General features: G+C 49.2%; 1 protein-coding gene across 2 annotated transcripts; it reads right to left on the bottom strand.

Moving 5' to 3' along the window:
- Positions 1-1,218: 1,218 nt before the first annotated feature.
- GUSB (glucuronidase beta) lies at positions 1,219-20,818 on the bottom strand. Of its 2 annotated transcripts, XM_036310899.1 has the most exons (12): positions 20,557-20,818; positions 19,011-19,196; positions 18,524-18,705; positions 18,257-18,399; positions 17,617-17,804; positions 17,103-17,255; positions 16,701-16,879; positions 16,475-16,621; positions 7,514-7,598; positions 5,585-5,761; positions 3,232-3,367; positions 1,219-1,584 (listed from the first exon to the last, which is right to left on the bottom strand). In XM_036310899.1, exons 1-12 carry the CDS (start codon positions 20,761-20,763, stop codon positions 1,415-1,417), a joined length of 1,953 nt encoding a protein of 650 aa, XP_036166792.1. In that variant the 5' UTR covers positions 20,764-20,818; the 3' UTR covers positions 1,219-1,414. The 2 variants fall into 2 exon arrangements, with proteins under 2 accessions (XP_036166792.1, XP_036166793.1); XM_036310900.1 differs by lacking the exons at positions 18,257-18,399; positions 18,524-18,705; positions 20,557-20,818 and having other exon boundaries at positions 19,011-19,077.
- Between the last annotated feature and the right edge of the window lie 4,716 nt (positions 20,819-25,534).

Raw genomic sequence — 25,534 nt, 5'->3', positions numbered from 1 at the left:
TGTACCCGTTTCCTTTGACCCAATTTGGATATTCACTTCAGAAAATACAAAATAAAGGATGACTAAAAGCCTCAAAGTAAAATGAGCCTTAAAACTCTGATTAGAAGTGATGGTGATAAGGCATCAAAAGTGAATGGGACACCTAGCTTGGGAAGATAAAAATACTTTGGTCCAAGAATTGAAGTACATCAAGAATTTACCTAAATGTAATGATCTGCCTGCAGGAAAACAAAAAATGGCATGCCCTATCTGTAATTTGGAGGCATCCTTGAATGAAAATAATGTTCTACCAGGTGTATGAGGAAGTGGACACTAAACAATAGGAATAACATGGGGAGAATTTGCAGTGACTGGCAGTGCTAAAGGACAAAAGTAAAAGGGTAATGGTCTGTTTTGGCTTTTAGAAAACAAAAAGATTTAAAGATCTAATTCATTACTTTGCCGTTGTTTTTGTTAAGGACAGAAAAATCCCTGATAAGCAGCAAATATCAGGTTTGCAATTTTATTCCTTTGGTACAAAACGGTGGAATACCAGGCTGGCAAAGCAGCCAGGCATTCATTTACGATTAAACGTTTTTTACCAAGAAGGCACTGTGCTGGGTATTGTAACCCCACCATCACGAGGCAGGTATTTCTTCCGCTGCAAATGACTGGGGGTTCGGTACAAAGCTGTTTTATGTGTTAGCCTCTTGCCCCGATCTGAGCAGTCCTGGGGGAGGTCACCCCTGAAATTCCAGAGCCATAATTTTCTACCAGGGTGTTATATTTGAGGGGAAGAAAGATGGAGATCAAAGTTAGCCACCGCGCTAGTGTTGTTAAAAAAACAACAAAAAACCTCGACAGGATGGAGCAATGTCCTGGAAGTGCTGGTTACCTCTGAGCTCCCTTCCAATTCTGACATTCCTTAACTCTTACCTGTGGCAACTAGTACGCATGTTCATTATTCCAGCATATCACTTGCTATAAATCTGTCAGGATTGCAGCTCACCTGTGGAGTTTTACAGGGTGAGCAGGGCGGCCCTAAGGCAGGGGAGCTACTCCTGCGAAGCAGTCTGTAACCAACAACTCTGAACTTGTGTGAGTGTTGAAGCGAAGGTTTCTCAAAAGTCTATACCCAGTTAAGGCTACGTAAACAGCTTGACACAAAAATAACTTCAGATGCTTTTCAGCGGTACAGATCATCTTCAATTTATGGAATAGTCACTTCTGAGCCAACTCTAAATTCCAGTATTACAAAATCCTTTATTTTCACTTCTAATGTTCCCTTCTAGCAAATGACTACAAAATCCAGACCAGAAACTCTCCTGTCTGCCACACACAGGCCAGGAGGCACTTTGTCTGTCGGCGGTAGCCACTGCCCTCACCTGGGAAGGAGGGGCTGACAGCTGGTGTCAGCCAAGAGAGAGTTCTTGCTTTACCAGGTAAACGGGCTCTTTACCAGATACGGTGGCTTCCCAGCTGCCGGGTGGTACCCAGTCTCGTTGGCAAGTTTCCAGTATCTCTCTCGCAAGAGGAATGCTGCACCTTTTGGTTGTCTCTGGCGAGTGAAGATCCCCTTTTTATTTCCTATTACTCTCTGCGGTGCTAAAAACAAGCAAGAGATGATTCAGATGACTCCAATGGGCCAAGCTGGAGCCCAACTGGGCACTAAGAAATAGTCTTATAGCTCAGGGTTGTTTGGTCTGATGTGGCCTCTTAATGGGCTAGAGATTTACTACTGCTCCCCAAAATACCTTAGCTCACCGGTGTCAATTTTTCATCTGTTAGGGGAAACTATCCAAAATGGTTTATCTTTTACTTGCAAACTAAGGTCTAAAACATTAAGGTACCCAGCTGCCTGGAAACTGGAGGGAGCTGAGATGAAAAGTTACTCTTCCCTAGTGGGACCCAGAGTCCTGACCAGCCTCAGGTGCCTAGGTGGGACCTCCTAGCAGATGTCCACCAGGCGCCTTCCAGCTGGGCTCCCTCTCCTGGTGGCTGGTCTGACAGAGCTGAAGCTGGGAAGGGAGTGGAGCTGGCGACAGCCGTCAGGGCTGCGCTCTCAGCACACCTCCTCTCCACTCCTTGTGAAGCCAGTTCCCGTAAAACCAAAGTAGATCTTTCCCACCAAGAAGTTCAAACAACAGGGATCTCTTCCACAGTAAGCAAATGGCAGGCACTGTACCAAGCACGTCATCAAATGGCTCCCTACATCAACCTGCAAGGCGGTGGGCACTGACCCACGGTACAGGTTCATGAAACTAGGTAACTTGTCCAAGGTCACTAACTCTCACCACATGAAGCCGGGGCACCTGCTCAGGAAACTCGACTGCCACGCAGGGTATTTCCAGAAGCTGGTCATCTCATCAGCCAAGCAGAGTAGAGGCTCATGTTCTCATTCTTCTGTTTGCCTCTTTCCATTCTAACTTTTAATTAAACTTTAACCTTCCAAAGACCTGTCTTTCCCCTTAAGTAATGCACTGTAATTCCCACTACTACCAAACCCTTTCCACCCCCAAACTGCCACCCTAAGTTTATGGTCTGGAGCAGCCCTATGTGTCCCACTTGTGAAAGGAGTACAGATGTATTCTCTGGAAGATGTTTGAACACTCCCACACTCAAAATGCTTGGACATGCCCGGCCGGCGTGGCTCAGTGGTTGAGCGTCAACCTATGAACCAGGAAGTCACAGTTCAATTCCTAGTCAGGGCACATGCCAGCTGTGGGCTCAATCCCAGTGTGGGGCGTGCAGAAGGCAGCTGATCGATGATTCACTTTCATCACTGATGTTTCTATCCCTCTCTCCCTCTCCCTTCATCTCTGAAATCAATAAGAATATATTTTTTAAAAAATGCTTGGACCCTTCCCTGTATTTGGCGAACCTGCCTCATACAAGTGAATAATATCTTACATTTCTCAGGCTTTGTACCGTACTCCGGAATAATGAATGTATTCCACAATGCCCACTTTTCCTCATACTGTTCTGAAATAGACATGGCAAGTTAGCCATTCGACCTCAAGAGAGTAGGCTCTCCCATTTGCTTTTTTACTGTAAAATGGGGAAGCAAGCAAGCGATTACTGCTCGCTAAAGGCAACTCACTTTTCCTAGGAAATGCTCTGTGAAGCCTCCATGGATTAGACCCGCGTTCCCCCTCTCGTTTCCAGGGCTCCTACCACCAAATGTCCGGAACTGAAAGGCCCACCTGAAAAAATTAGGAACCAGTACGTTCCATAAACCCAACTGCCACCTACTTTGGTCAGTCATAAAATCGGCAAAATTCCAGATGAGCTCTCCAATCACATATTCTTTGCGTTTTTGATCCAGAACCAAATGATACTGCTCGAGCACACTTTTCTGGTACTCTTCACTGAACATCAGAGGTGGATCCTGGAATTCAAGGCAAAGAGAGAACTTAAGAATCGGAACTGGCAGAATTGTAAATGTCAGATAAAAATAAAGATCCATGTGATGATGACCAAAATATCTGTCCTCAGGGTGGGCCGCTGGTGGTGTAGACAGCCAGGGTATGATGAGCCCAGAGTAAAAAGAGATTTAAAAAAAAACACACACAAACAACCCTTAATCAGTAACCACTTTATTTATCAACAGGATTTGATACTTGCTTTATCTTTTCCATCTCTATTCACCAGCTGAACTACACTGGAAGTAAAAATGTCTTTGACTAATTTAGTAAAAGGCGAAAGATTTATGGGATCTGAAGAGAAACCAGAGCATCTTTGACTAATTTAAAGCTCAAATCTTCAGCAGCTGCATTGTATAATTTGAGAACTAGTGTGACTCACTCAGGTTTACTCACCTCAGACTCACCTTTATCTCGTCTGGGTAAGTAGCCGCTGTTTAGCACATTCATCCGTTCAACAAATAATCATTTAGTATCTGCTTATATGGCAGGCATTGGAGATAAAGTGATAAGCAAGAAAGATAAGCGGCCTCGCCCTCACAGGCTTTCCAACCCAGCAAGAAAGACACAGGGAAACGTAAGGAGGTGAGCGAGCGGGGAGAGCAAAGGAGCTGGGGATGTTTGGCTGAAGGAGCTCATGGACTCAGGGGCCACAGAGAGCTCCCTGAGGAACACTGAAGCCAAGACCTGCCAGGTGAGGAGAAGGCCACGTCCACAGACCCACCCAACCTTGGTGAAGAGCTCCTGTGTGTCCTGCACTAAGACAGAGATCTTTCAGACGTTCCTGGGTCTGAGTTTTCATCTCATGGGAACACGGGCCGGTGGGGAGTCGGGGCGGGGGTGGGGGGCTCTAGTCTTACTGGTAGGTGCTGCGGGATGCGGAGTCCAGTCATTTGTGAGAGAACAAAGCCCTGTTGGCTTTGCCTTTCTTTTCCAGTGAAAGGATTAAAATGCTGTAGAAGCAGCACTGAAAATACAATGGTACAATTGAGGCACAGTTTTGTTTCAGGTCCAAAGTTAAATTTGAGGACAGGGCAAGATGTAGATTTTCTTACTTTGCTTTAATGGAAATGACCTTGCATTGTCTAGTACTACTCACACGTGGCTATTTAAATTTAAATCTAAATTAAACCAAATCAACTCGGGCAAATCAGTCACATTTCAGGTCCTCAAAGGCCAGGTGTGGCTATGGCTGCCCTTGTGGGCAGTGCAGATACAGAACACTTCCATCGCTGTAAAGGCTCTAGCAGACAGTGCTAACCTAGGCTCTCTGAGTTTCCTAAAAATTCAGAGTTGGCACCTTTTCAAAGAGGGAGGACAAATGTGCATAGATACTGTCTTCATGAGCTAGTTCCCTCCTTTGCCAGTTTGCAGAAGTGGCATTCTGTGTAAGCAAGATGAATTTAAGGGTGTGAACAGAATAATACAGTTCATATGAGTAGCTGTTCGACACACCATGAATCAGCCTACTAAGGATTGTGTGGCAACAGATTCCCAGTAGCTGTGATGGCAGTGTGAGGTGGCCGGGGTGGAGACGAAGGGCTGGCTGTGGTTCAAGAATCCCTATGAAGAAAGTCCCCACAAGATAAAGCAGCATATCTCTGGTGAGGAAATGGACAAAACAATGAGAAAAGAGCTAGTGATAAAAACTTGCTCCAAGATTTCATGTATTCCCTTAACAAACATTGGTTAGCACCGATGGCGTGCTGACCACTGCTTAGTGCTGGCAAAGCAACAATGAATAGGGTTCAGTCTCCCTCCTAGAGCTCACAGTCTGGTCAAGGCAGAGCCAAAGAAATAATGATAGTGCACAGTGAGAGACAGCAAGACGGACACCAGCCCGGCAGATGGGGTACAGGCCACTGAAGAGGGAACATCTCAGCTGAGACCTGAACATAGGGTAAGAATGCACTGGTTGGCGATTGTGATGCTAACAAGGGCATTCCGGGCAGAAGGAGGCCAATAGCTTTAAAGAGGCTGCCTCTGAGGACCAAGTGAGGGAGGCCTGCGTGGTGGGCAGTGTGCGTGCCGTGCGGAGGGGCAGGCTGGGTGAGGCTGGAGAACTGCAGGGAGGTCGTCAGGACAGGTGAGGGCGGGAAGGAGATGCATTTCTAACCTGGGGCAATGAGTGACATCACTGCCCAAGACAGAGAAGAAGAAACAGAATGTTCTGCACTACTTACGTGGTGAAGCCCTGTGATGGCATCCGCCCCATACTCGCTCTGAATAATCGGCTTCTGATAGGTCCTGTACCAGTTCTCAAACTGGGTGGCCAGCTGCAGCTGAATCACCTCCAGGTGCCCGTAGTCATGATACCAGGACAAGTAGCTGTTCACACAGATGACATCCACGTACGGTGCCTAGGACAAGAGCATGAAAGCTAGTCGCTGCACCAGAAGATGGCGGAATAGTCAGGACTCTCCTACTCAGGGGCCATTCTGACAGAGCAGGTAAAAAGGGGACACGGAAAATGAGCTGGATGCTTACATGTGTAGTCAAGGAGTGATCCCAATGGACAAGTCTACACTCCTGGACGGACGCTCCTGACCTGGCTAAGGTTCTGGCGAGGGCTGAGGCTGATCAGGCGCCCAGGGAGCTGCCCTCAGTGGAAGCCCAGGACCCATCCAACTGGATTCTGTTCCTCTCTAGCTAGTGCTCCTGTCACTAGTCCTCCCCCATCTGGCCCTGGAGAAATGTTCCCAACGAGATGCCGTTTTCCCGTACTGTTTCCGAGCTTGTACTGTGGGCCTTAAAGTGGTTAGGAGATTCCCTTCTAGCAGGGTAGCCAAGATGATGGAGCGAAACAGCTTGGAGTCTAATCAACACAGAGCTCAGGAGTCAGCAGCAAAGACTAGACAGCCTGCCCTGGCCGGTTTGGCTCAGTGGATAGAGCATCGGCCTGCGGACTCAAGGGTCCCGGGTTCAATTCCAGTCAAGGGCATGTGCCTTGGTTGTGGGCAAATCCCCAGTAGGGAGTGTGCAGGAGGCAGCTGATTGATGTTTCTCTCTCATCGATGTTTCTAACTCTCTATCCCTCTCCCTTCCTCTCTGTAAAAAATCAATAAAATATATATTAAAAAAAAAAAAGACTAGACAGCCCATTGTCGAGTCTCTAATGGCCAGCTCACCTCCAGACCCTGCATCGGGACTGGTATGGCCTGTTTTTCCCACATGACCGTGGCCTCTTTCCAAACTGTGGTGGTGGGAAATGCAGGGGAAGAGGAAGCTGGGGGGACCTCTGGGTGGACACATGTACAAGGATCACACATCCCGCCAGATGAGTCTGGCGGCCCGAGGCCTGCGGGTGCTTCGCCATCTTTATGCTTCTCGGAAGGGGGTTGTCTCGACAGATGGCAGGGGAGCACCAGGGCTCCGAGCTTCTTTCCACCGGTGATCACAATCGATATTTCTGTAGAGTGTTTTCCCATCCATTCTTTCTTTAGATGATTTCTCTTTCTATAGCACTTCCCTCCTAAGTACTGGCCTTCAGCTCTCCGGGGGAGCATTTTCTTTGTGGCCGGGCAGAGTGAGGGAGGCCACTGGGCCAGCCAGCTGTGGGAGCCTGCCCTTCGATCCTCAATCTAGATCTAGCTAATGGTTCCCAAAGCTGGCTGATGACCGGAGTTCACTGCAGAGCTTTTTACAACTCAGATTCCCACCCTGGACTGACTCAATCACAGTCTCAACATCCAGACACCTTAGTGGTTCTGATGATCAGCCAGGTTTGAGAAACAATGGACAATGATGACTTTAGGTTCCCTTAAACCTTTGCCGTTGTATGAGCACAGTGAACTGAGGTGCATACAATTAAACTGAGGCACCTAGAATCTGGGCTGAGAACAAATTAATTCTCCCTGTGCCCAGCCTCCTTGGATGTAGGAAGCCACACTGCCCAGTGAATAGCAGGTAGTTATCTCTGACCTACAGCCCGTCTATGAAAATGCTGGACTGGCGGTTCATGGTGGTTCCGCTCACGTGGCCCAGAAGCCCCCCTCCAACCTCAAGGATTCTACTGTACAAGGTGTTCCCCTAATGACCTGGGCCCACATCAGGAGGAAGGACTAGAGGACAGGACAGAGGAAACGAGAGGTGTGGGGAACCCCCAGACTCACCCCGAGGTCTGTGTCATACTTGGAGTTGGTCACAAAGGTCACGGGCCGGGAGGGGTCCAAGGCTTTGGTGTGAGCAATCAGCGTCCTGTCGTGGAGGGCAGAAGACAGGGCTGCTGTCAACTGGGAAGGGCTATCAGCCACCTCTCAACCCCTCCCTCCCATCCCCTGCCCCGCCAAACCCACCGCTCCCCTCCTTCCTCTAAGTGTATTTTAGGTACGCAAACATGTTCCTCTAGTCTGAGATCATGTTCCCTGACATCATTCCTTCTCCCTCCCCAAATCCAAGCTTCCCCTCCTCCAAAGAGGCCACCTCACAGGGAGAGCTGGGTCCTTGGGCTGGGCACTGCCACAAACTGGGTTTGGAATCTCTGAAAAAGCTCTTGACAACAGGACTGGATGGAGTTTGATTAGAATGTCTGTTAATTTAACCAATAATTAGGGAGTGGCGCTAGGACACAGGGTGTGTGCTGTGTGCGGGGCACTCACGGAGACCTCACAGCTGTGCCACCGCTTTGTGGAGCAGTGGGAGAGGGGCACTTGCAGGTGTGAGAAATTGCAACTACAAGCGGTAGCAGGAAAGAGGGTTAGGAGACAATCCCAGGGCACACACTGATGGGGGGGGGGGGTCAGTGTTGGCCTATCTGAAGAAATGGCATTCATGCTGAATCGCATTAACGGAAGAGGGATGGCAAGGAGAGGCTTCCCAACAGAGGACCCTGTCAGGTCTCCCAGGGCAGGTCACCTGCCCTCACTGTTTAAGCCAATGTTCCCCTACTCTTTCCTCACAGCCTTTCTTTCCCTTACACCCTCTCCCCAGAACTGCTTTTCTCATTCGGAGGCTGTGGTTTCCACAGGCCAGAACTGTACCCCTTATCCTCAAACCTCAAATCCACACTCCGAGATGGCCTGTTTGTCACCTGGGAAGGTTCAAAGCCTAGCTGAGCTCCTCCAGCCCAGGCAGCTCTATCCACACCCTGCCCCATCCTGCTGCTCCAAAAATCATGCATCTCCCTCTTCCCACCTCCAAAAAAGCCCGTCTGGAACTTCAGGCACCCATTCCTGGGAGCCTATCCTTTCACACTCACAACAAAAACTCTGTCCACCAGCCCTGCCTCAACACACCACGGGGCCCCATGCACTCTGGGGCTGTGTGTTCAGAGCTATGGGTCATTTTGCCCAGGTGGGTCACTCCTCAGAGCCTTCTACAGTGTGGCTCAGCTGAGAGCACTCCATGAAACTGGCATGCAGTGTGCCTCAGGGAGTGTTTGATAGCCTCTTGCAGCAAGTGAAATAATTTTCCTGTGCAGGCAAAGTTGTAACGGGCAGGAATGTAAGAAAGAGGAGGAACCCAAGTCCTGGCACTAGCACCAGCCTGCCTTGCTTCACAGCTGGGCCTCGCCTGGGCACTTCACCAGCCCAATACAAGTAGCAACCATCTACAGATCTCTCTGTAGCTCCTGCCAGGTGGCCCCAGGCAGTGGCTAACTTTACACCTCCTGGGAGGCTCCAGAGCCAGTGCACCAGGTAGGTGAACAGCTTCAGCCTATACCAGATTACAATTCTGCACATTCACAAGCCCCACTGAAGCAAGTCTTGCTTCCTAGGGAAATCTCCTGCTCAGCTGTTTTTCCACTGTAGTCGTAGCTGGTCTTCATGGCCAATTGGGCTGGAGGTCAAGTCCTCCCAGTGACACCAATAGCAATCAGGGCTCACCTAGAGTGCCCAGCTCAGGTGACTGGGGAGGCTGAGCCACTGGGCCCTACAGGACACCTGCTACACAAGGTCACTCTACCAATTCCAGGAGACATAGCAGCTCTACCTAATACATAAAAAACAAACACAGGGAAGCAGCGAAAATGTGGAAACAAACATGTCAGAAATGGAAGCAAGCAAACTACAGGATACAGAGTTTAAAACCATGGTTTTAAGGTTACTCAAGGATCTTAATGAAACCTTCAAGGGACTCAAAGAGTACTTCAAGGGACTTAGTGAGACTTTTAAGTATCTTAATGAGAATGTTGAAGACATGAAAAAGGACCGGTCAGAAGTTAAGCCTATACTAACTGAAATAAAGAATAATTTACAGGGATTCAACAGTAGAGTAGAGGATTCTGAGAATCAAATCAATGATTTGAAATATGAGGAAGCAAAAAACACCTAACAAAAGAACAGAAGAGGGGGGCTGAAGGTGGGGGGTAAGAGATCCACCGAAGGACTTGTATAAGCATAACCAATGGACATAAAACACTGGGGCGTAGGGGAGGCGGGGGAATGTCAAGGGGGGGTGGGAAGGAGACATATGTAATACTCTTTGTAATACTCTAAGCAATAAAACAAAATTAAAAAGAACAGAAGAAAAAAAATCCAAAAATATGAAGATTGTGTAAGCCTCTGGGATGATGTCAAGTATACCAACATTTGCATTATGGGGGTGCCAGAAGGAGAAGAGAGAGAAGAAGATATTGAAAACCTATTTGAAGAAATAATGACAGAAAACTTCTCCTACCTGGTGAAAGAAATAGACTTACAAGTTCAAGAAGTACAGAGTCCCAGACAAGAGAAACCCAGAGGCCCACACCAAGACACATCATAATTAAAATGTGAAAGACAAAGAGAGAATCTTAAAAGCAGCAAGAGAAAAGCAGTTACCTACCTACAAGGGAGCACCCATACAACTGTCAGCTGATTTCTCAACAGAAACTTTGCAGGCCAGAGGAAGTGGCAAGAAATATTCAGAGTGATGAATAGCAAGAAGCTACTCTATACAGCAAAGCTATTCTATATCATAAAAGCCTAATATGCTAAGTGTCCAGTCATCTGGTCGTCCGTTCAACCAAAGTGTAATATGCTAATGATATGCTAAGGCTGCTCAACAACTCACTATGACGTGCACTGACCACCAGGGGGCAGACACTCCAACTGGTAGCTTAGCTTGCTGCTGAGGTCTGGCCAATCGGGACTGAGCAATATGGGCTGGACATACCCTGGAGCCCTCTCGTGGTCCCTCCCCAGCTGGCCAACTTTCAGCGTCTCTCCCCAGCACTGTCGTACACCGGTGGAGTCCCTCAGCCTGGCCTGCGACCTCTCACAATCTGGGACTCCTCGGGGGATGTCGGAGAGCCGGTTTCAGCCCGATTCCGCAGGTCAGGCTGAGGGACCACACTGGTGCACGAATTTGTGCACGGAGCCTCTAGTCATTTGGAACTGAAGGTCAGATATAGAGCTTCACATACAAGAAAAAGCTAAATGAGTTCATCACCCACCAAACCAGTATTACATGAAATTTATGAAGAGGAAGAATAAGAAAAAAAGATAAAAAATCTGAATAACCAAATGGCAATAAATACATATCTATCAATAATTGAATCTAAAAGTCAAAATAAATGAACAAGGAATCTAATGAACAAAATAAACTGGTGAATAAAATAGAATCAGAGGCACGGAAACATGGAACAAACTGACAAATCTGAGGGAAGCTGGGGGGGGGGGGAGCAAGAAGGGGCAGGGGGGAGATTAGCCAAAGATCTTACATGCATATATTCATTACCTATGGACAAAGACAATAGGGCGGTGAAGGTCTGGGGTGGGGTGGGAACCGGGTGGAAGGTGACAATGGGAAAAAAGGGGGACATCTATAATACCCTCAACAATAAAGATTAAAAAAAGAGACAGACAGAACCAAGGAACACAGGGAAAGGAGGACCCCTCCCACTGTGGAAACACTGCCCCCAAGTGGTGGTTCTTTCCATTGCAATGCAGTGAGAGGGGAGCAGGGAGAGAGGAGCTACTGGAACCATGAACTTCAGATGGCCTGGTCCTATCCAAATGTAACTTTAGAATACTCAGAATATGCATGTTGTTGAAAAGCCTGTTTATAATTATGTGGGCAGATAAGCTGGTTTAATGAAGCCTAGCTTCGCTTTATAGATGAACCCAAAATATCACAAAGTGGGTGGGGGTTTTTTTGGAGTTTCAACACACACCAAATTTCCCAGGAATGGAGACACCATTAAAAGTGAGGGTAGATTGGTGAGAAACCAAGATGGCGGCATAGGTAAACACCGGAGATTGCTGCCTCGCACAACCCACTTCAAGAATATAACTAAAAGACAGAACAGGCATCATCCAGAACCATAGGAAGGCTGGCTGAGTGAAAATACTACAACTAGAAGGAAAGAGAAAAGCATACTGAGACTCAGAATAGCTGCAGTGCGGAAGTGAAGTGCACAGGTACGGAGGCAGACGCGGAAAGGGCTGGCGGCTGAGGACACGGTTGGCTTTTTCAATCGAGAGGGAGTCTCAAGCTCCCGACTCCTCTGAACTCCAGTTCCGGGCGAGTCTCTGGGGACTCAGACTGATACGGGGAGAGGCTAGACTGTCTGGCATCGTTCGCATCTTGAGGGCAGCGTTCTCTCAGAGGTGCTTGCAGTGATTGCCTGGACACTGAGACTCGGGGACCCTTAGGGCAAGACTGACGATCAGCCATAGCTGTTTGCTCTGCCCTATTGATCCCCTGGGACCTCGCCCCACCCAAGCTGTGCATGGAGGCTTTTGCAATCTGAAAATTACCTAACAAACTTGCAGCTGGCCCAAGGCCCAAGGGCAACTTGCATTCCTTCACAGCTGAGCTCCTGCTGAGTAGCCTCAGGTAAAGGCTAGATTAGCACCTCCTGAGAGATCCAGGAGCTTGTGTACCTGGATGGTCAGTGTGGGACCATCCAGATTACAACTCCTCAGATCCATAAGGGACACACTCAGGGGGCAGACTCAGTGAGCATCAAAGCCCCACTGAAGCAAGTCTTGCCCCAGAGGGGTGTCTCCAGCACAGAAGTTCTCCCACGGCAGACACAGCTGATTCTCACAGCCAATTGGCCTGGAGGTCAATTCCTCCCAGTGATACCTACAACAATCAAGGCTTAACTACAACAAGAATGTGCACACAGCCCACAAGGGGGTGCACCAAGAGTGTCCACCTCAGGTAATTGGGGAGGCTGAGCCACTGGGCCCTATAGGACACCTAACACACAAAGCCACTCTATCAACACAGAGAAGCATAAAAAATGCAGAGACAAAGAAACAGGACACAAATGACAGAAATGGAGGAAAGCAAACTACTGGATATAGAGTTCAAAACCACACTTTTAAGGTTTTTCAAGAATTTTCTAGAAACCGCCGATGAATTTAGTGAGACCCTGGAGGATATGAAAAAAGACCAACTAGAAATTAAGCATACACTGACTGAAATAAAAAATAATATACAGAGATCCAACAGCAGACAAGAGTATCCCAAGAATCAAGTCAAAGATTTGAAATACGAAGAAGCAAAAAATACCCAACCAGAAAAGCAAAAAGAAAAAAGAATCCAAAAATATGAAGATAGTGTAAGGAGCCTCTGGGACAACTTCAAGCACACCAACATCCAAATTATAGGGGTGCCAGAAGAAGAGAGAGAGCAAGATATTGAAAACCTATTTGAAGAAATACTGACAGAAAACTTCCCCTACCTGCTGAAAGAAATAGACTTACAAGTCCAGGAAGCGCAGAGAACCCCAAACAAAAGAATCCACAGAGGACCACACCAAGACACATCATAATTAAAATGCCAAGAGCAAAAGGAAAAGAGAGAATCTTAAAAGCAGCAAGAGAAAAACAGTTAGTTACCTACAAGGAGTACCCATACGACTGTCAGCTGATTTCTCAACAGAAACCATGCAGGCCAGAAGGGAGTGTCAAGAAATATTCAAAGTGATGAATACCAAGAACCTACAACCAAGATTACTTTACCCAGCAAAGCTATCATTCAGAATTGAAGGTCAGATAACGAGCTTCACAGATAAGGAAAAGTTAAAGGAGTTCATCACCACCAAACCAGCATTATATGAAATGCTGAAAGGTATCCTACAAGAAGAGTAAGAAGAAGAAAAAGGTAAAGATACAAATTATGAACAACAAATACACATCTATCAACAAGTGAATCTAAAAATCAAGTGAATAGGAGAAACCAAGATGGCGGCATAGGTTAACACCAGAGATTGCTGCCTCGAACAACCACTTCAAAAAACAACTAAAAGACGGAACGGACATCATCCAGAACCACAGGAAGGCTGGCTGAGTGGAAATTCTACAACTAGGAGGAAAGAGAATATCATACCCAGACTCAGAGGAGGCGCAGTGCTGAAGTGAAATACTAAGGTGCGGAGTGCGCACAGAGCGGGCTGGAGGTGGAGGGCGCCGTTGTTGTTTTCAATAGGGAGGGAGTTTCAGACTCTGAGCTCCAGATCCGGGCAAGTCTCTAGGGACCCAGACTCAAACGGGAGAAGTGGGACTGTCTGGCTTCGGGCGGAACTCGAAGGTAGCTTTCTCTCCGAGGTTTGCAGCGGTTGCTGGGACTCTGTGAGGCAGAGCCCCTAGGGATGGAACTGAGAGCAGCCATAACTGCTCACTCCAGCCCACCCTGTAGATCCCCGGGGACCCGCCCCGCCCAAGCCCTGCGCAGAGCCATTTGCCGGATAGCCTCAGGCAAACGCTAGATTAGCACCGCCCTAGAGATCCAGCACAGAAGCTCTCCCACTGCAGACACAGCGGACTCTCATAGCCAGTTAGCCTGGAGGTCAAATCACCCCTGGTATTGCCGACAACAATCAAGGTTTAACTACAAGACTGCGCACAAAGACCACTAGGGGGTGCACCAAGAAAGCATAAAAAATGTGGAGACAAAGAAACAGGACAAAATTGTCAATGGAGGATATTGAGTTCAGAACCACACTTTTAAGGTCTCTTAAGAACTGTCTAGAAGCCGCCGATAAATGTAGTGAGATCCTCAAGAAATCTAATGAGACCCTCGATGTTATGATAAAGAACCAACTAGAAATTATGCATAGACGGACTGAAATAACGAATACTATACAGACTCCCAACAGCAGACCAGAGGAGCGCAAGAATCAAGGCAAAGATCTGAAATGCGAAGAAGCAAAAAACACCCAACCAGAAAAGCAAAATGAAAAAAGAATCCGAAAATACGAAGATAGTGTAAGGAGCCTCTGGGACAGCTTCAAGTGTACCAACATCAGAATTATAGGGGTGCCAGAAGATGAGAGAGAGCAAGATATTGAAAACCTATTTGAAGAAATAATGACAGAAAACTTCCCCCACCTGGTGAAAGAAATAGACTTACAAGTCCAGGAAGCGCAGAGAACCCCCCAAAAAAGGAATCCAAAGAGGACCACACCAAGACACATCATAATTAAAATGCCAAGAGCAAAAGACAAAGAATCTTAAAAGCAGCAAGAGAAAGAAACTCAGTTACCTACAAGGGAATACCCATACGACTGTCAGCTGATTTCTCAACAGAAACTTTGCAGGCCAGAAGGGAATGGCAAGAAATATTCAAAGTGATGAATACCAAGAACCTACAACCAAGATTACTTTATCCAGCAAAGCTATCATTCAGAACGGAAGGTCAGATAAAGAGCTTCACAGATAAGGAAAAGCTAAAGGAGTTCATCACCACCAAACCAGGATTATATGAAATGCTGAAAGGTATCCTTTAAGAAGAGGAAGAGGAAGAGGAAGAAAAAGGTAAAGATACAAATTATGAACAACAAACATGCATCTATCAACAAGTGAATCTAAGAATCAAGTGAATAAACAATCTGGTGATCATAATAGAATCAGGGACATAGAAAGGGAATGGACTGACTATTCTTGGGGGGGGAAGGGGTGTGGGAGATGCGGGAAGAGACTGGAAAAATATTGTGCACCTATGGATGAGGACAGTGGGTGGGGAGTGAGGGCGGAGGGTGGGGCGGGAACTGGGAGGAGGGGAGTTATGGGGGGGGAAAAAGAGGAACAAATGTAATAATCTGAACAATAAAGATTTAATTAAAAAATAAATAAAAAAATAAAAATCAAGTGAATAAATAATCTGATGAACAGAATAAACTGGTGATTATAATAGAATCAGGGGCATAGAAAGGGAGTGGACGAACTATTCTCAGGGGCGGGGGAGGAAGGGGTGCGGGGGATACGGGAAGAGACTGGACAATATCGTATACCTATGGATGAGGGCAGTGTGTGTGTGGGGGGGGGGGGTGTAAAGGCAGAGGGTAGGGTGGGAACCGGGTGGAGGGGAGCTATGGAGGGAAAAAAGGAACAACTGTAATAATCTGAACAATAAAGATTTAATTAAAAAATAAAAAAGTGAGGGTAGATTAGCCCTAGCATGTTTGGACAGCATCGGCCTGTGGACTGAAGGGTCCCCGGTTCGATTCCGGTCAAGGGCATATGCCTGGGGTTGCGGGCTTGATCCCCAGTATTGGGCTTGCAGGAGGCAGCCAAGCAATGATTCTCTCTCATCGCTGATGTTTTTATTTCTCCCTTCCTCTCAGAAATCAATTATATATATATATATATATATATATATATATATATATATATATATATATTTTTTTTTTTTTTTTTTTTTAAGTGAGGGACGATTATACTTGGTTTTGTGTGTAACTTTACCTAGAGTGGTTCACCATTTTGGAAATGTGTGGCAGTGACGGGAACTCCTCGTGGTACCAGTGCCAACATGGCACCACTGCTGTTAGCTTTTGGAGTTATGCTTTCAGGGGATTCTCTATGCAGGAGTAAGCATCGACCCCATCACTGGGTCTTCTGGGGAGTCAGGCCCGTGTATTCATGTATTATTTTTTAAACGACTCTCCTTGATATCACAGTCAGGCCATGCCACTATTTTTTTTTAACTTGAAGGTATATGTATAAGTAGGTTAAGTTACCTGTGGATTTCATTTCAGGTGTGCAAAGCTGACTCTGAGTCTCACTGGGTTGAAATTACAACAGGCGGGTATGGATCTGGTCCCCTGAACTAACCAAGTCTGGATGCACTCAAGTCTGGGCTGGGAGCTGGAAGGCAGGGTTTCTTCCCCGGCCCAGGCCAGGGCAGAGGAGGGCACTCACTTGAAGTAGTAACCTGCAGGTTCCAGGAAGGAAGTGGGCTCATTGGCCACAGACCACATCACGACGGCTGGGTGGTTCTTGTCTCTGCGCACCAGCTCCTCCATCACCTCTAGGTGGTGCTGCAGAGACTGGTTGCTGTAGCTCTGGCTATGGGTGGGGAGAAAAGGGAGTGTGTCATCACCTGACAGGCTGGGCAGCATGGGCAGCATGGGCAGCGGGCACTCACCTTAGCTTGATACCCACGCCAGGGCTCTCATCAATGACCACGATCCCATACTGGTCACAGAGCTGCATCACCTCCTCCGCATAGGGGTAGTGGCTGGTACGGAAGGCGTTGGCACCAAGCCAGAGAAGCAAGTTGAAGTCCTTCATCAGCAGTGGCCAGTCGAAGCCCCTCCCTCGGATCTAGGGGACAGCAGACTAGAGTGACCCCTGCCCCCTGTCCCCGATGCACTTCCTTCTAGAGCTGGACCCATCAGCCCTCTATCCAGCCAAGCGCGGACCCCATCAGGCAGCAGTTTTGAGCAGTTTGCTTAACTGCTCTGAGCTGCCCGCAGCCACTGCAGGGGGGTTGGGGAAGGTAAGGTCGAGAAACAGCCTCCACAGGGACCCAGGAGCCCCAACTCACGTCTGAATCCTCATGCTTGTTGACCCCATGGAAATAGAAAGGTTTCCCATTAATGAGGAACTGGTTCTTTGTGACAGCCACGGTGCGAATCCCCACCGGGAGAGTGTAGAAGTCAGACATGGACCCAGCTGCCGTCTGAACAGTCAGCCTCACCTAGGAAAGCCAAGCACTGGAGTGAGGCATCCTTAATGGCCTGAGTCCCACACAGCCGCCCAGCAGCAGGACGGCCCGTGTAAACCACAGCAGCCCACCTCTGGGACACAAGCGGAGACACTGAGAAATTACAGGCTTCTGCCATTACCAAGGAAGAACCTTTCCCCACCCTACTCCTCGAACCTACTCTTCAAATCTGGGCTGCCCCACCCAGCCCAGAAAAACTCGGGCTGGGAATGCTTCAATCCAATTGACTAGGAAGCTCAGACGCCCATGCCTGCCTGTCCACCTGCTAAAGCCAGGGAGGGTTGCTGGAAGGGGGCAAAAGGCCTCCCACAGCCCCAGTCTCAACCACCATTACCTCCAATGAGTACAGGTAGGCAGGGTGCTCATGCATCAGGTATGGCCACCAGAGGTGGGCATTGGGCACCTGCAGCTGGCCACGGCCTCCAGTCCCCCGGGCCACAATATTGCCTTCCTCATCCTGAAGGTGCACTTCCAGCTGGAAGTGTTCACTGCCCTGGATGGAAATCTGGTAATGCACCAGCCCTGTGGGAGACAAGAGATCAGAGAAGAGAGAAGGAAGGATGTGACCTGGGTCACACAGATGAGAGGACCCTGAAGCCACCACTGAGGAGTCCACTTAGGCCCTGAGACTCCAGCCAACAACTGTTTATTTTTTGAGCTTGACCTGCAGTGAGGAGATTGAGGGCAGCACAGTGCGGAAGGGACATGGGATCCCCATGTATCCTGAGTGATGTGATTTTAGACAAGCCCCATTTCTCATTGGGCTTTATTTCCTCATGAAAGGAGGTCAGACCAGATGGGAATTTCAGAAGCCCTTCCCAGCTTACACAGGCTGGATTTTAGCTCCTCAGGTAAATGGGAACCTGTGAGGGTTAAGAAATGCTGGGAGAGCCTTTCTCCTGGAGCATCTTTCAAAACTGGGAACAGAGCCACTTGGGGCCTGGCGGAGGGGAGATCCTGCCGGGAGCCCTCACCAGTGTTTTGGTCCACGCTGGTGGTGACGTCGATGTCATCAATGTAGGTGGTAGGCGTGGTATAGAGGACCACCGGCCGGTGCAGTCCCGCGTAGTTGAAGAAGTCAAAGCTTGTGTCCTGGACAAAGTAACCGTTGGGGTACCTAGAGAGGGAGGACAGTGGCCAATGGGGGTCTTGCCCTGCGGCCTTCACCTCACCGCTGCTAAGGCAGGTGGGAAGACCCTGGGCAGGGTGGGGACTGGAATGGGGGAGCAGGTTCTGCTCACATGGAGGTATCCGTCCGGTAGAGGATGGTCCCTGGCGGCAGGGTGTGGGGGGCGAGTGTGTTGTTGATGGCGATGGTGATGCGGCAGAAGGACAGGGGCCCACTCTGGACCAGCTTGCTGATGTCAGCCTCGAACGGAAGATGGCCCCCCTCATGCTCTGCCACATGGACCCCATTCACCCACTGCAGACACAGGAAAATACGGGGAGGGGGCCAGAGCATGAGGAAGGGCCACTGCCATCTCAGGTACTCCCTCACACAGAGGTGCCCTGCCAGCTTCTACCTGCCTCACCAGCCTGATGGGAGGAATGGAGCTCCACGGAGATTAGACAGCCCTCCCCAGTGTGGGGCATGAGCGCTTCTCCCCCACCCACCCCAGAGAGTAGGCTGTCAGGTGACAGCTGGGAGCCAGGCACCCCAAGGAAGACCCATGCGTGCTCAGCAGCCGCACCTGCCCGCTCGCCCTGCCTGCTGCTCGCTGTACTGACCACAATGGCATAGTAGTGGGCGCTGCCAATCCTCAGCACCACTCTTGTGTTCAGGTCCTGGGTCCATCGCTGGGGCAGCATTGCCTCTCGTTCATACCACACCCAGCCGACAAAGCCACGCAGCTGCCCATCCTGGCCCACATCATTGAAGCTGGAGGGAACAGGCATGTCCAGGGTGGGACCCGACTGGGGAAAGAAGGGCCAGGATCAGGTCTAGACCACCTGGGAATCTAAGACCAGGGCCCAGGCAGCCCCCTTCCCCAGAGGCGAGGTTCCCCTGCAACCCTGCCTTCAGGAAGCCTTCGCCAGACCCTGGAGGTCTAGGCCACCATCCCATTGTAATTCTTTGCCAGCAACTGGCCAATGTCTAGGGAGCTCGTTTAATTCTCACAACTCCATGATGTAGACATCAGTCACTCGTTCACTGGACAGTGCAGGGAACACCTGCAATGTTGTTCTGGGCACGAGGAGTAGACGCTGAACAGGCCTCTGTGCCGACAGGGGCAAGGGACTATCTCAGGAGTCAGGGAAGGGCTTTGGGGGCCAGGGCCGTGGGATGCTGCCTCAGCACAACCTGGCAGAACTGGGTGAACCTGAGCCGGGCAGGGAATCCCTTTAACACCTCAGGTCCAGGCAGGGCAGGGGTGAGGCAGAGCGCTCAGCGAACCTGGACGGGGAGGTGGCACCTCTAAGGAGGGGATTTCCTCTGTCCTTCACAGCTCTATCCCCAGGGTCTGACACAAGCCCTGGAACCCAATAAATACTGGCTGAATGGATGGATAACTTGCAGATGAGGGATCGACTGCTAGGATGGTTTATGTCCAAGGACTGGCGGGGCCAGTTTTCTCAAGGCAACCAGCCCAGGGTCTCCGGCACCAGGGAAAGAGGTGAGCCCAAGGAGGGCCACACGCAGCCTGAATGAAAGGAGGAGGGGACGATCGGCAGAGACTAAAAGGAAGATAGTGGCCGGGCCGCCCCAGGAGGAAGAAGGGCCATGCAGGGGCTGCTTGGCCGGGGAAACTGTGAGTCCGGCACATGCCCAGCACCCAGCACCCAGCCACCACCACTTCCCTTTTTCCTCCCCTGCTGACTGCTGGGCAGCAACCCCCCAAATAGCATCTGGGAGAGGCGAGCGGCGCACAGCACACAGGCCCGTCCCAGCCCCGGCTCCAGGCAGAGGGGAGACCTGGGGGTCCCTGGCTGGGCCTCGACCTGAACCAGGGACCCACGGTCCTGCCTGCCAGGGCAGAGCTGGCCCCGAGGGGTCCGCCGCCCGCCCTCCTCCCGCTCCTGCCCCGCTCGGCCCACCCCACGGACCGGGCTCCACCAGGGCCCTTCCCCCGCCCCGGGAGGGTGGGCGCCCCCCCCGGGAGGGTGGGCGCCCCCCCCACACACACACACAGACTTTCGGTTCCCGAACCGCCCTCCGCTTGGCAGCTCCTTCCGCGACGGCAGAGCCCCCCACGCCGCCAAGCCGGTCACCTTCAACCCCTCGGGGCTCCTAGGGACTTGCCGCCCAGGCCCTCCCGCCCCGCGGCTCCCGCACCTCTCGCAGCGGCGACCGGTACCACTGCTGCTCGAAGCCCCGGAGCCGATTTTCGGAGAAGTCGGCGCGGAACTTCCAGAGGCCATCGAGGTCCTTGCGCTCCCGCGACGCGCTCTCCCGGGGGTACAGCATCCCGCCCTGCAGCGCCAGCCCGCAGCCCCAGAGGAGCGCGCCCAGCACGGCCCCGGCGACCGCCCGTCCCGCCATGGTCTCAGCGCCCGCCAGCCGCTCGCCGGTGGCCTTAGGGGCCGCTGCGTGGGAGGCGGGGCCGGGGCCGGGTGGGCGGGGCCACGGGTCCCGCCCGCAGCCTCCGGCGGGGTTTTGGCTTAAGGCGGTGCCCGGCCTGGAGGAGACCGGCGGGCGGGCCGCTGCGTGGGAGGCGGGGCGGGAAGGGGGCGGGGCCTGTATGGACCGGGGGGGGGGGGGGCCGGGGGGGGCGGGGGCACGGGTCCCGCCCGCAGCCTCCGGCGGGGTTTTGGCTTAAGGCGGTGCCCGGCCTGGAGGAGACCGGCCGGCGGGCCGCTGCGTGGGAGGCGGGGCGGGGAGGGGGGCGGGCCTGTGGGGGCGGGGCCTGTATGGGGCGGGGGCGGGGCCTGTGGGGGGCGGGGCCACGGGTCCCGCCTGCAGCCTCCGGAGGGGTTTTTTGTTGTTTTTTTTATTATTAGTTAAGGTATTACAAATGTGTCCTCATCCCCCCCATTAACCCCCAACCTCCCTCCTCCCCCCCGCCCCACACACTCATGCTCCCATCCCCCTGTTGTCCATGTCCATTGGTTTGGCTTATATACATGTATACAAGTCCTTGGGTTGATCTCTTCCCCTTACCCCCGCCCTCCACTACTTTCCTTCTGGGGATTGATAGCCTGATCGCTGTTTCTCAGTCTTTGGATCTGTCCCTTTTCATCAGTCTATGTTGTTCTCTATAATCCACAAATGAGTGAGATCATGTGGTATTTATCTTTCTCTGACTGGCTTATTTCACTTAACATAATGCTCTCCAGTTCCATCCACGCTGTTGCAAAAGGCAAGAGTTCCTTTTTTTTTTACCGCAGCATAGTATTCCATTGTGTAGATGTACCACAGTTTTCTAATCCACTCATCTGCTGATGGGCACTTAAGCTGTTTCCAAATCTTAGCTATGGTGAATTGTGCTGCTATGAACATAGGGGTGCATATATCCTTTCTGATTGGCGTTTCTGGTTTCTTGGGATATATTCCTAGTAGTGGGATCACTGGGTCAAATGGGAGTTCCATTTTTAGTTTTTTGAGGTAGCTCCATACTGTTCTCCACAGTGGCTGCACCAGTCTGCATTCCCAACAGCAGTGCAGAAGGGTTCCTTTTTCTCCACATCCTCTCCAACACTTGTTTGTTGATTTGTTGATGATAGCCATTCTGACAGGTGTGAGATGATACTGCATTGTCGTTTTGATTTGCATCTCTCGTATAATTAGTGACTTTGAGCATGTTTTCATATGTCTTCTGTATGTCTTTCGGCCTTCTGTATGTCCTCTTTTGAAAAGTGTCTATCTAGGTCCGTTGCCCATTTTTTTAATGGATTGTTTATCTTCCTTTTGTTAAGTTTCATGAGATCCCTGTAAATGTTGGAAATTAAACCCTTATCGGTGGTATCATTGGAAAATATGTTCTCCCATGTAGTGGGTCTTCTTGTTGTTTTGTTGATGGTTTCCTTTGCTGTGCAAAAGCTTTTTATTTTGATGTAGTCCCATTTGTTTATTTTCTCTTTAGTTTCCATTGCCCTAGGAGCATTATCAGAGAAGAAATTCCTTCGGCATATGTTTGCAATTTTGCTGCCTGTGGATTCCTCTAGTATTTTTATGGTTTCCCGTCTTATGTTTAAGTCTTTTATCCATTTTGAGTTTATTTTTGTGTATGGTGTGAGTTGGTGGTCTAGTTTCATCTTTTTGCATGTATCTGTCCAATTTTCCCAACACCATTTATTGAAGAGACTGTCTTGACTCCATTGTATGTTCTTGCCGCCTTTGTCGAATATTAATTGGGCATAGTGGTTTGGGTCGATTTCTGGGGTCTCTATTCTATTCCATTGATCTATATGTCTGTTCTTGTGCCAGTACCAAGCTGTTTTAAGAACAGTGGCTTTGTAATACAGTTTGATATCTGGTATTGAGATCCCACCTACTTTGTTCTTCTTTCTCAGGATTGCTGCAGCTATTCGGGGTCTTTTTTTATTCCAGATGAATTTTTGGAACGTTTGTTCTAGATTTGTGAAATATGCCGTTGGTAATTTAATGGGGATTGCATTGAATCTATAGATTGCTTTGGGTAGTATGGACATTTTGATGATGTTGATTCTACCAATCCATGAACATGGTATGTTCTTCCATCTGTTTATGTCTTCTTGCTAGGGTCCAACCCCAGCAGGTCTAGGGGGCCCCAAAGGTGTGGACGGAGTCGGCGAAGAAGGAATGACACAGAGACAGCGTTCAGTTGATCAGCAGCCTAGCCAGGATCTCTAGCCAAGTTCTGGTCAGGATCTCCAGCGAAGTTCTGGTTAGGATCTCAGGCCAGGTTCTGCGTCCATGTTCTCTTGCTAGGTTCTCCAGCCAGGTTCTGTAGCCATGTTCCCTCGCTAGGTTCTCCAGCCAGGTTCTGTCCAGGTTCTCTAGCCAGGTTCAGTCACCAGGTTCTAGTCAGGTTCTCTTACCATGTTCTATCCAGGTTCTGTAGCCAGGTTCTGTCTCTAGGTTCTGTGGCCAGTTTCTGTCCAGGATCTTTTGCCATGTTCTCTCGCTAGGTTCTGTCTCTAGGTTCTGTGTAGGTTCTGTGTCTAGGTTCTGTGTCTAGGTTCTGTGTCCTGTTGTCTTGTTACATCTGTATTTATACCAGTTGATTCCAATCCTATCAATCTCTATTCCAAATGTTAGGGCGTTTCTTATCTCCATTCCAGGGAGTAAAGATTATGTAGCTTAAGCATGATTGTTCGTAGTTAAAGTGATTAATTACCCGCCTGGCACTTAGTTAAGGGGTTTTATTCCCTCCCTAACTTCAGGGGAAAATCCCTACCTGGGGAAACAACCTTTCTCAGAGAGGAGACCTTGGTTAAAACACATAGTGCCAAGAAGGTGAGCAAACATATTATGAACAGTATGCCATATATGCCAGGTCCCTTGAAACAGCAAGGATGGACCGGCTCCCGGCACTTACAGCTCCAAAAGACTATACAATGGAGTTATTCTTCCTCTGCTACAGATGAGGAAACTTAGAGAGGTGGAGTGACTTGCCTAAGGTAACACATGCAAAACTATATTTACCATTGTTGATGGCACATCACTCCTTCTCCCAGATTGCTCTGCATTCAAAGGACCTTCTGATGTCTAGGACAGGAAATAATAGGCTATGCTCCCCCTGGTGGAGGGATGCAGCAACACACAATGTCCCTGCAAAGATGGGAGGGTTACTGCCTTGAGCACCACAAGCAAGTCACAGGACGCTCAGCTGATCGGAAGACGAGTTTAGACTTCCTTTTACGCTTTCCCCCCAATAGATAAATGTTATTGCATTTTCAAAATATGACAAGTAGGTTTTGAGGGTCATCTACCATCTTCTTTGTAGCTAGACAACTCTTAGATCTTATACATGGGCTAGCTGATTGGGTTTTTTTTTCAGAGACATAGATAACACCTAACATTTTTCTGATATCCTTGTGTTTAACTGCTGTGGCTTGCTGAATCTAAGCAGCTGAGTTTGATATAAGTTCAATGCCACTAACTGCGCTAACTTTCTGGACTTGAGATATTGAACGAACAATGCTTGGCCCCATATGAACATTACAGGTAGAATTTTTTTTTCCAGATAGATTTTTTTTAATACAAAAATGATCAGATTTCAATAAGAGCCCCACTCTCCTGCACAGAGACGTTGATAGGGAAGTGAGCATTCACCAACCTCATCCTGTAAAGGAGGCCAGTGGAGCACTCTCAACCATGTGCCTTGACTCCAGACTGTGTAAACTATGGCCAGTTTCTTTCTCTTCCCCACTGTTTGTCAACTCGGAGCCTCTTCCTTTTATTTCCAAGGAGGCGGAGTTCTACATTGATGAAGTCCCTTGCAGAATGATCTCATCAAGAAACTCTGTACCCATCCAAGCCAGTTGCTCAGTGGTTAGAGCACCAACCCTTGGAGGGCTGAGGGTTTGATTCCCAGTCAAGGGCACGTACGTACCTCAGACCTCAGTTGCAGGTTCCATCCTGGGCCCTGGTCAGGGCACAAGCGGGAGGTAACCAACAATGTTTCTTTCTCCCCCCCCTCTCCTTCCCTTCCACTCTATAAAAATCAATGAAAAAAATATTCTCACTCCTCAATAAGGATAAAAACAAAAACACTCTGTACCTATTAGCTATCTATCTTTCTATCCCTCACACCCAGCCCTAAGCAACCACTAATCTTTTTTTTTTTAAATATATTTTATTGGTTTTTTACAGAGGGGAAGGAGGAAGGGAGAGGGATAGAGAGTTAGAAACATCGATGAGAGAGAAACATCGATCAGCTGCCTCTGCACACCCCCCACTGGGGATGTGCCCGCAACCAAGGTACATGCCCTTGACTGGAATCGAACCCGGGACCCTTCAGTCCGCAGGCCGATGCTCTATCCATTGAGCCAAACCAGTTAGGGCGACTAATCTTTTTGTCTGCATAAATTTGCCATTTATGGATGTTTCACATAAATAAATTATATAATATGTGGTCTCTTACCTCTTACATATTTTGAAATTAAGTGTGTTTACATTGTAATTTTGCTTTGTACCACAATTAGTGGTACAAATCAGTGTTTTTAGCCCTGTGATTTTATACGTTTTTAAAGATTAGCAGAACGTTACAGCAAATCCAGAGTTAAATTTTATCATCCCTTCCCCAAAGAGAAGCCCAGAGGCTCTATTTCTCAAGGAAACAAAATGAAAAGGAGTACAAATAGCCACCAAGGGAGTTAGGACATTTTGA

The sequence above is a fragment of the Myotis myotis genome, unplaced genomic scaffold, assembly GCF_014108235.1.
Source record: "Myotis myotis isolate mMyoMyo1 unplaced genomic scaffold, mMyoMyo1.p scaffold_m19_p_5, whole genome shotgun sequence".
In the NCBI taxonomy this organism is placed as follows: Eukaryota; Metazoa; Chordata; class Mammalia; order Chiroptera; family Vespertilionidae; genus Myotis; species Myotis myotis.
The sequence above is the reverse complement of the archived record's forward strand: the minus strand, read 5'-3'. Positions and strand labels throughout refer to the sequence as shown.